General features: G+C 37.0%; 1 protein-coding gene across 2 annotated transcripts in view; it reads left to right on the forward strand.

Annotated features, from left to right (window-relative positions):
- Xrn1 (5'-3' exoribonuclease 1) overlaps positions 1-11,738 on the forward strand; it is a 102,277-nt gene that overhangs the window by 25,027 nt on the left and 65,512 nt on the right. For both annotated transcript variants that reach the window (XM_021207220.1, XM_021207221.2), the window contains exons 13-16: positions 1,032-1,121; positions 3,774-3,930; positions 7,009-7,128; positions 11,230-11,399. In XM_021207220.1, coding sequence (XP_021062879.1) covers positions 1,032-1,121; positions 3,774-3,930; positions 7,009-7,128; positions 11,230-11,399 — 537 coding nt within the window. The remainder of the gene's footprint in view (positions 1-1,031; positions 1,122-3,773; positions 3,931-7,008; positions 7,129-11,229; positions 11,400-11,738) is intronic.

An 11,738-nucleotide genomic window follows, 5' to 3' on the forward strand; every position in this document is an offset into this window, starting at 1 on the left:
CTCTCCTCTCCTCATCTCTCCTCTCCTCTCCTCTCCTCATCTCTCCTCTCCTCTCCTCTCCTCATCTCTCCTCTCCTCATCTCTCCTCTCCTCATCTCCAGAATTTGCACCACTATTAAACGGTGATTGCAGAAAGTTCCCAACAACTCAGGAAGATGCTGATCGTTTTTGTTTTTGTTTTTGTTTTTAAATTGGGTAAACAAAGACTAACTTTGGGGTGGTCGTGTGTGGTTAGCTTGAGCTATTTGGGAAGCTAAAGCAACAGGCTCACTGGAACCCAGAAATTCACTGGGCAAGATAGCACAACCTCATCTCTACAGTGACTGAAAAGCAGCATACTGAAACAGCTAGTAATTGCTAGAGGGTGATAAGAATGGTTTTCTTTGTTATCCAGCTTTCTAGCAAACCAACTTCTGAAAGTTATCTCATGAATTCCTCACAAGCAAGTACCATGGCATGCACATAAATAAACAAGTTAATAATAATAAGGCATTTTAAAGATATAAGTATTCTTACTGTAAATGCAAAGATAAAAGATTTCTAATATTTTACTTTAAACTATGGCTTGTTTTGTTGTGATGATTTGAAGATTTGTTTAATCCAAATCTTTTTTTTTTTTTAATAATGACATTTGGATTTTGAGAAAGGGACTAGAAGGGAATCTTCTTCAGAATATATAACACTTTTTAAAAGTTGTTGTAAATGCTGTTGTGAAGCTTCTAAGAACTCCGGTGTTTATTCTCAGTCCTATTAATAGAGTGATGGTACCACTTTGTAGAAAGTTTATTGGATGACTCCAAACACTAAGGCAAAAATATGACATACTGATGACTTAAGTACACACAGCAGGATTAACTATGTTGAAAGTTGGTTTAGAAAAATGGTAAAGCAGCCTTTTATGTGACAAGATGGAATTGTAAAGAAATTGGAAATTTTCTGTTTATCATTTTTTAGGTATTATAAATGCACTAAAAACATTAGTCTATCTCTAGAGAGCAGCATTGTAATGAAAATGCCTCTTTCTGTTTCAGTGAGTTTCTGGCTAATCAAGCTGCCTGTTATGTTCAGGCTATTCAGTGGATCTTACACTATTACTATCATGGAGTCCAGTCCTGGAGCTGGTAAAGACAACTCATTTTATATGGTTTCTATTAGTAGAATCTCATTTGTATATCTCTTTCCTTTTATTTCTACTTAACCTTCAGACATTTATACGGTCAAGTTTAAGTTAAATATGGTCTTTTTAAATGAAAATATTTTAAAGACTTTTGACTAAGAAAGATATTTATAGCCCTATTCTTCATTAATCTAAAGTTGCAAAATTCTGTATCAATCTGTATCAAAATGGACTGGGGATATAGCTTACAATAAAGCACTTGAATGAGGCTAAAGAATCCATTATGAATAATAGTGTCTTAACAGTAGTTTTTTAGTCTGGGTGATAGTTACATGAGGGTGTCTGCAAGATTGTCTACATTTTTGTGTACTCACCAACAGTTCTTTTTAGGAGGAATAAGTTCTAAAGAATGAACTACTTAAATGTGTGGCTGAAATAGTGAAAGGAAGGCTTTGCTTGTGTTAGTAAGCAATAGTAATAATTCTCCATTTCCGTAGTGTTTCCTGTAGTGGTCAGATTTCGTCACTGACAAGTTTCTTGACAAGACAACTTAGAAGTAGGAAGATCATTTGACTGTGATTTCAGGCTTTAGTTTATGCTCAACCAGCTCCATTCTCTTTTTTGGCCTTGGGGAAACTTAGCCATGTGACAATGTGAGCATGGAGGAGCAAAGTTGGTACCACAGTGTTACCAGGAAGTGGTGAGAAAGATAGAGGAAGGCCTGGGACAAGATACAACCCCTCAGGACATTGTCCCAGTGGTCCAAATCTAACTAGTCCTACCTCCTAGTTTCTAGAACCTCCCAGACAGCACACCAGGTGGGAAGCAGGCTTCTGTACATGACAATTGTCGGGATGATACTTAATGTCAAGACAATAATGAGAACATTTCTCTGCCCATTCACTAAAATAACAAAAAAAATAAAGAATAAAAAATAAAAATAACATCCAGACGTGGCAACTTGTGTCTGTAGCCTCTACACACTTGAGAGGCCGAGGTGTGAGAGGATCACTACACGTTCAGGTCTTCTATACTGCATAGCAAGTTTTTGCCTTTTAAAAAAAAAAAAAAAAAAAAAGGAAGAAGAAGATGGAAAGGAAGAAAAAAAGGAAGTAAAAGAAAAGAAAAAAGGAAGGAAGCAAAAAATGAACCCAAACTGTAATGCAGCACATAGTAAGGGTTACTGTGGTGATAGCTGTTTAATTTGTCTTCGAAGCACTTGTGGTAGACTCCCTTTCAGACCACCATCAAGGGGCTCAAAACAATGCAGAATGATATGGCATTAAGTATTAATTCTCTTATTAGCCAGCTCTGAAGAGAAGTTCTTACCAAGTGTAACACATTCTCAGATGCTCTCTCAAGAATAATATAAATCAGAAGATTTTTATTTGTGATTTTTTTAAAGGCTATATGCCGATTGTTCCTGTTTAATTGCCAGTCAGTAAAATCAGATACTTCGAAACCATGTTTTCATACACTCAAGATAAACAGTATTTTCTTGCTACAAATGAAATTAAAGTAAAAAAACTTAAGTAATCATCCCGAGATTGTACAAAAGTCAAGTCAAGCCTATCTGTTTAGAGCATCAGTGCATTTTACGCTATTCTGTATGCCCTCTGCCTTCTAAGCTTTCCTGTCTGAGCCATGTGCCATCATTACGGAATGTGAAAGTCTTCGGCAGACCAGTTGGCTAAGCGGGTAAAGGTTCTTGCCATCAAGTTTAACAGCCTGAGTTCAATCACTGGGCCCCACATAATAGAGAGAGCTGACGCCCACAAGTTGTCCTCTAGCCTCCATATGCATGCACATGCCCATATACAAAACTAATAAAATGTCATTTAAATTTTTTTTTATTCTCTCCCTCTTTTCCTTTGTCTATATCCCAAATCAGATCTCCTTGTGTCCAGTGATTCAAACACCTAAAGACTATAGAAGTGTTTTTAATATTATGTTCAAAGCCTTACTAAAGCTTGTCTGTAGTTAAAGATGGGAAGATAATAATAAACAGAATGTGTATGGATGATTGATGTCATGTTTATCACTAATACAGTGATGTGTATGTTGATACAAGATAAATGTTCTTAGAGTCAGCTGATAACAGCTGTATGAGCCCAGACCTACTGTTTTTCTGTATTAGGGCCTCATTAGAGCTTCGGCCTCAGTCCTCAAGTGGATACTGAGTACCAACCCTTTGCTTAGAGGTCTCTGGTTCAAGTGACTTGACTGAAACCAGCATTTTGATTGAAAATTTCATGTTCCACATTTGGGAGTTAAGAAGGAACATTCCGGTGCACAGTCGCACTGGGGAGACAGTTAATGAAGCTGTGATTTTTGAGGCCAATTCTGGCTACATAGGTGAAACCCTGTATATAAGCCCCCTCCTCATATGTGTGCATGAATATAAATATACATGTACATACATATATACATATATATTTTTTCATATATATATATATATATATATATATATATATATATAGTTATTGCTATCAGGTCAGCTAAACTTTACAAAACTGCTAATTCCTTATATTCAAGTGATAAAATTATGGATGATACATTTTTAATTATTCCTATGTTTTATTAAATAAATGTAGGAAAATGTTTAATTCTGGCCTTTTTCTATAGTTTTCAGTTGAAAACTCATTGTTCCCCACAGGTACTATCCCTATCATTACGCACCCTTCCTATCTGATATCCGCAGTATCAGTACACTCAAAATCCATTTTGAACTAGGGAAACCATTCAAGCCGTTCGAGCAACTGCTTGCTGTACTTCCATCAGCTAGTAAAAATTTGCTTCCTACATGCTACCAGGTAGGTTTTACAATTGAATGATTCTTCTTAATGTTCTTTTTAGAAGGGTTTAATTATTTTTATATTATGTGATAAGTGTTTTGCCAATGTGTATGTAAATATCTATGAAGCATATGTTTCCCTGGTCTCACAGAAGCCAGATAAAGGCATCAGAATCCTTGGAACTGAAGTTATGTATGATTGTGAACTGACCCGTAGGTTGTGGGAAGACAGTTAAGAGTTTTTAACCACTGAGCCACCTCTCCAACTCCTTATATACTTTTTTTGTATTTAATTCTTCATATAAACATTGCTAGAAAATCCTGGAAACATTGCTACCCAAATTAATAAACAGATTTTTATTTATCTTAGACAATATTTATTTTCAGGTTTTTTTTGTTTTTTTTTTTTTTTTGGTTTTGGCTGTTTTTTTTAAAACGATTTCTCTGTGTAGCCTGGCTGTCCTAGAACTTATTCTGTAGACCAGGTTGGCCTTGAATTCAAATATCCTTCTGCCAAGTGCTAGGTTTAAAGACATGTACCACCATTGGCCATTTTTATTTTCAGTTAAATGCACCATTTCAACAAATCTTTGCCAACTAATCCATTCACTTTTTGTTATAACTGTGTGCTTTTCCATCTACACTCTAGTTCCTGAATCACAACTCAGAGGCTTCATTTTAATAAATGCCTAGGCTGTAAGCTACCTGGTTCCCCATTAGCTCTCAACTTAATATCCCATTTATTCTAACCTAAGCTCATCTTTGGGGCTGGTTTCTTCTTCTCGGCTATTTCTATCTGTCTCCTCCTCTTCCTGGTTGGGGGCAGTAATCTTCTCTCCTGACTCTTTCCCAACCAGAAGTCACATCTTCTAATCCTGCCTAGGTTTATTGGCCATTAGCTTTTTATTGATGCTTCTACACAGAACGCAGGAGATTGTCCATACATTTTATTGATTTTTTTTTAATGCAAGTTCTATAAACTTTTTAGTACCTAGTTTATTCATTTTCAACACTTTAAGCACATCTTTATTTCTACATGAAGAAATTAACCTAAAGCAGGTAAAATGCTATCTCCTCATCTACATATTTAAAGATGAATTCCTGTTCTCTCTCTCTCTCTTTTTTTTTATTCTTTTTTTTTCTTCCTGTTCTCTTGAATCCTCTATTAGAGTGAGAACAATTCCAATGAATCGTTATCACCAGTAGTACTTCAGGATATAGGTATATTTTTAAGCATCATTCCATTTAATAAATTGAAGGACTTTACTCTTATTAACATATTTCATATAAGAAGAGGAAGGCAGGACCTCTGAAGTCAAATTACGCTTACTAATCAGATTGTAAAGTTATTCAGTTTTTCTAGGATTGTGGTCTCACAACTTGAGGTAGGTGCAAACACGTACACCCTTGCTCCTTTAACATTTCCATATCCCTTCTTAATGTCTTCTGTTTTTTCTTCAGCTACATTAAGCTTTGATAGTCTACCACTGTTAGCCAATAAGTATGTAATAAGCACATTTGTTTAGTGTTCATGCAATAGCAATTAAATTTTAGATTATCACCTTAGGAATATGCTACTTTATTTTTAATTTTTTTAACCTTCCCTTTTCATTTTCTAATGCTTTTTTGCATAAAACACTGATATGGTTTCTTTGTCTACCTTTTTATAAAATATAATAAAAATCTATGTTATCAGCCTTTTATTAATGGCATTGTGGGTCTTGGATTTGACTTTTTAAAAAAAATTTTTAAAGATTTATTTATGTATATGAGTACACACTGTAGTTGTAGAGATGGTTGTGAGCCTTCATGTGGTTGTTGGAAATTGAATTTAGGACCTCTGCTCGCTCTGGTCAACCCCACTCACTCCAGCACAAAGATTTATTTATTATTATACATAAGTTCACTGTAGCTGTCTTCAGACACACCAGAAGAGGGTGTCAGATCTTACTATGGGTGGTTGTGAGCCACCATGTGGTTGCTGGGATTTGAACTCAATATCTTTGGAAGAGCAGTCGGTGCTCTTACCCACTGAGCCATCTCACCAGCCCTTTAAAAATTATTTTGATGGTAGTAATCATATTACTAGAATCAATTGAATAAAGAATGGAAGTAAATTAGTTTGAGGTTGAGATGGAGAACTGTTGAAAGTGTGTGAAACGAAATGAACTAAACTTATAAGTAAGAAAACAGAAGTTAGGTGTGGTACATCTTATAAAATGAAAAACAATAGAAAAATAAAAGTGGGGCTGGCAAGAATCTCACCAGGTAAAGATACCTACTGCCAAACTGATGAGCCGAGTCCCCAGTGTCCACACAGTCAAGAAGAGACCTGACTCCCACAAGTTGTCCTCTGACCTCCATAGCATATACTGTGACCATGTGCACCGTGACACATGGCGCATACATACAAATACATAATTGTAATAAAAGTTTCTAGGGGCTGGAGAGATGGCTCAGTGAGTAAGAGCACTGACGGTTCTTCTAGGGATCCTGAGTTCAATTCCCAACAACTACATGGTGGCTCACAACCATCTGTAATAGGATCTGATGCCATCTTCTGGTGTGTCTGAAGACAGCTACAATGTACTTACGTACATTAAATAAATAAATCTTTAAAAAAAATAGTTTCTAAATAAAAATGACAGAATTAAAGCTACTATTAGCTGGGGTGGGGGATGTACACCTATAAATCCAGCATTCTTAAGGCTGAAGCAGGAGTGTCTTGAGCTCAAGGCTACCCTGGACTACTTATATTTTGTCTCAAGACAGGGATTGAGAAAGAGAGTGTGAGAAGTAACTCACAGTAAAGGTAGTTTTGCTCCATAACTAAATTAAAGGAGCAGGAGAAATGAGTCTGCTGAACAAGCTGTCACAGGCTTGTAATCCCAACAGTGGAGGCTAAGACCAAGGATTTTAATTTCAAGACTAGTGACATGCTATCTCAGAAAAAAGGAAAAAATTTTTATTGAAAATTATAATGCACTAAATATATTGTTGCAACCTAGTAAAGTAAGGAAATGATCTAAGCACATTAATGAAAAGTGATATTTATATTGTCTCTCATACCTCAGCTTCCCTGTTTATATTTTCACAGCATTTGATGACCAGCGAAGACTCGCCAATTATAGAATATTATCCACCTGATTTCAAAACTGATCTAAATGGGAAACAACAGGAATGGGAAGCTGTGGTATTAATACCCTTTATTGATGAGGTCAGTATATGAAATAATTACATATAAACACATAGGCTTTTTATTTGGGGCAGGCAAAGAAAACCTAAGGTATCAGATACCATCAGACAGCTTGTTTTTGGTGCTTGCCTCCTAGGGACCTTCCTGTCTCTTTGTGCTCAGCACTTAGAGTGCAAGTGTGTGCCACCATGCCAGCCTTTTATATGGGCAAATTAGGAATGAAACTTAGATCTTGATGGTGTTTATATCTATTACCAACTAAGCTGTCTCCCCAGCACCCATCATTTGTTGTTTTGGTGATGGTCGTTCTACTTGGTTATAAGATAGACTCTGAGTTCTTTTCATTTCCCTTTCCCTGATGGCTAAGACTGTTGAGCATGTTTTCATATATTCGATATTTGGTTTGATTCTTTAGAGAACTGTCTGTCTGTCTAGTTCATTTCCCTACTTATTAAATGATTTTTTTCTAAGTAATTTTTGAGAGTCACTATAGATTCTAGCTATTAATCCCCTATCAGATGTATAGTTAGCAAAGATTTTCTTCTGTTTTATAGGCTGTCTCTTAACTTTGCAAATTGTTTTTTCACTATTAAAAATATCTTAATTTTGCTCAATCTTGGTTTTGAATTTTGGTTTTGTTTGTTTGTTTTTTTGTTTGTTTTNGTTTTTTTTCGAGACAGGGTTTCTCTGTATAGCCCTGGCTGTCCTGGAACTCACTTTGTAGACCAGGGTGGCCTCAAACTCAGAAATCCACCTGTCTCTGCCTCCCAAGTGCTGGGATTAAAGGCGTGCACCACCACTGCCCGGCTTGGTTTTGAATTCTTAGGATCATATCCTATGTTCATGGGGTCCTTTCAGAAAGTCTTTCCCACCTACTATTTGAGGATATATCTTATTCTTTCATTTCTAAAGCCTTGAGGTGTTATTTATTTGAGATAACTGATGTTTTTCTTTAATGTGAGCACTTGTAGTCATCAATTTTCATCTTAGTCATCTGATAGTCATCAACTCCTTTAGCTGTACACCAGAATGTGTACTATGTTGTACCTCTATTTTAAATTGATTATAGAAACTTTTAAAGATCCTCCATGATTTCTTCAATTGCCCACTTCAGGCAAGTGTATGTTACTCAGTTTCCATGTATTTGTGTGGTTTTCATAGTTTCTCTTTGCTATTGAGATCTAGTATCATTCCACTATGATCTGATAAGATACAAGGAATTTTTTCAACTTTCTGAGATCGTCTCATAGTCCAGACTTGATTTGTTTTGTAGCTGAGAATAACCTTAAACTGTCCTTCTAGCCTCTGCCTCCCAAATGCCGGTCTGCTGGGGCATACCTTCATGCTTTTATATTTATGAAGACTTGACTTGTGGCCTAGAATGTGGTCTTAGAGATGGTTCCATGGGCTGCTAAGAATATATATTTGATGTCTCTTGTAGGTAGATACCTCACACGTGCATTTGGTCTTGGTATGGTTTTAACCCTGGAGTTTCTCTGTTAATTTTTGTGTAGATAAGAATACAATACTAAAGTCATCTGTACTAGTCAGGGTTCTCAGAAGGAGAACTTATAGAATGAATATAGATGTGAGATTTATTGGAATGACTTACAGACTACAGTCCAGCTAATCCAATAATGGCTGGCTGTAGTTTCTCAGTCTGCAAGGAAGGATGTCTTACTGGTCTTCAGTTTATGTTAAAATTCCAAAGAACTAGGCTCCAGTGCCAGTGAAGGAATAGATAATACTAGCCAGGTGAGGGCAAGCTTCCTTCTTCCATGTCCAGCAGAAGATGTGGCCCAGATTAAAGTGTGTCTTCCCTTCTCTAGACCTAGACCAAGCGTGTATGTCTTCTGTTCTCAAAGGTCAGGTCTAGAAGGGATTCACCTAAGCAAAAATAATCTCTCACATGTGTGCCCTACATGTCTAGACTGTAGTTCAATCTAGATTATAGTTCATTCCAGATGCAGTCTAGTTGACAACCAAAAATGGCCGTCGTAGTCATCACTATTATTCTATCAAGACCCGTGATGTTTATTTTGTGAAATTGAGAGCTGAAACATTTAATGAATGTATCTCAATCATTATATCACCTTGTTTAATTTTCCCTTTATATAAAATGGTCTTATCTTTTCTGATTAGTTTTGGTATAAAATGTACCCTTTCAAATATAAGATTATGTATATTAGCTTTTTTTTCTTCTATTTGCTTAACAGGCCAACTTAGGGTCCTTCCAATCACAATTAGTGGGTGCCTTTGCCAGTGAGGTGTTTCTTGGAGAAAACAAACAGTTGGTTCCTGTTTTTCAGTCCACTCAGCTATAATCTGTATCTCTTGTTGATGTTGTTGTTGTTGTTCCCTTCTCCTCCTCTTCCTCTTCCTCCTCCTCCTTCTCCTCCTCCTTCTTTTTCATTTACATTTAAGGTTATTACCAAAAAAAAGGTTTGCTAATTTCTATAGTTTTCTTAGTATTTTTGGTGGAAGTCATGGTGGTTTGTTTAATATGTCGGTTGGATCAGGTTGGTTCTCTTTTTTTTTCCTTTATTAGTGTTAAAGGTTTACTGGATTTCTATGTTGAATCATGGATTCTTTCTTACTTTTCTTTCATCTGACTCCCCACACATGTGCCATGGCATGTATGCATCTATGTACATGTGTACATACACACATGATAGTTTAATTTTAAAAAATAAAAGTGGGGCTGGAGCGATGGCTTAGCAATTAAGCCTTGCTTTTCCATGAGACCTGGGTTCAATTCCAGCACCCATATGGCCACTCACAGCCATATGTAACTCCAGTTTCAGGGGATCCAATGCCCTCCTGGCCTTCACAGGTAATGGGAACATACACAGCACATGAACGTTTATGCAAGCAGAACACCTGTACACATAAGCAAACCAAAAACGAAACCAGTCATCAAGCGGAGAGCGCTAGAGGACAGCACGCGGGTTAGTCTCCCACACAGGCAAGCGCGCCTGTGCATGCATGTCAGTAAGTCATTCCACAAACAAAACTTAGATGTTTATAAGCAGGCCTATGCTTTCAGTTTTTATATCAGTTCCTTTTTTTATGAATTCTTAGTTTTGGTAGCTTTTATCTCTAGATAGCACCACATGCCTAGCTAGGCATAATAATTCATAACCTGTCTTTTAAGATCTCTCTTTCTGTCTTTGGATGTGAGTCTACTTTTTCTTTTTTTTTTTTTTTTTTTTTTTTTTTTTTTTTTTTTTTTTTTTTTTTTTTTTTTTTTTTTAATTCTTGCTCATTTTTATTTATTTATTTATTATATATAAGTACACTGTAGCTGTCTTCAGACACTCCAGAAGAGGGCGTCAGATCTTGTTACGGATGGTTATGAGCCACCATGTGGTTGCTGGGATTTGAACTCCGGACCTTCGGAAGAGCAGTCGGGTGCTCTTACCTACTGAGCCATCTCACCAGCCCCGAGTCTACTTTTTCTTATCCTAAGTTTTCTTTACACTCTGGTAGCTTCTGATTTGCCTTCTTACTCAGCAGTTTCTTCTCTCTGAACCTTTTGTTGTTTGTTTTTGTCTCTGGTGTTTTAAGACAGGCTAGTATATAACTTGATATGTACCTAAGAATGACACTGAACTCTTGTTTTGCTATTTTTTGCTGTGTATGTATACATGTGTGTGTGCACATACATGTGTATGTATGTACTCATTCATGACATGTTGCATAGGAGGTCAGTAGACAGTAGAGGTCAGAACAACCGGTGAGAGTTAACTATCTCCCTCCATCATATGTGTCCCAGAGATTAAACTCAGGTCATCAGACTGGCAGCAAGTACCCTTAGCTGTTGAACCACCCCCTCAGCCCAAGATGTTATTTTTTTTCAGAGCAAGATAGTATACAAGAAAATACTTGCCAGACGTGGTGGCACATGCCTTTAATCCCAGCACTTGGGAGGCAGAGGAGGTGGATTTCTGAGTTCGAGGCCAGCCTGGACTACAGAGTGAGTTCCAGGACAGCCAGAGCTATACAGAGAAACCCTGTCTCAAAAAACCAAAAAAAGAAAAGAAAAAAGAAAAAAAAAATACTTTTCTGTATGTTGAGATTATGGGATTTTTTTTTTTAATCTTTTACTGTTATTTATATCAGACGCGATTATTGGAAGCCATGGAGACATGTAACCACTCCCTCAAAAAAGAAGAGAGGAAAAGAAACCAACACAGTGAGTGCCTGATGTGCTGGTATGACAGAGACACAGAGTTCACCTACCCCTCTCCATGGCCAGAAAAGTTCCCTGCCATAGAACGATGTTGTACAAGGTAACGGTATTTGGTCATTTTACCAACAATAAAAGAACTCACACCCAAACACAGGCTTGCATGTCTATGGGAAGAATTAATATTTTGTGACAGTTAGCTGAAAACAATAACCTAGGTATAATAGTTCAAGCTTATAGACCCAGCTACTTAGGAGTCAGAGGTAGAAGACTCTTGTTTGAGCCTAGGAGTTCAAAACCAGCAACATAACATGTGCCAGTCTCAGGCCGGGCGGTGGTGCCATACGCCTTTAATCCCAGCACTTGGGAGGCAGAGGCAGGCGGATTTCTGAGTTCAAGGCCAGCCTGGTCTACAAAGTGAGTTCCAGGACAGCCAGGGCTA

Source organism: Mus pahari, chromosome 10 (assembly GCF_900095145.1).
Source record: "Mus pahari chromosome 10, PAHARI_EIJ_v1.1, whole genome shotgun sequence".
Taxonomy (NCBI): Eukaryota; Metazoa; Chordata; class Mammalia; order Rodentia; family Muridae; genus Mus; species Mus pahari.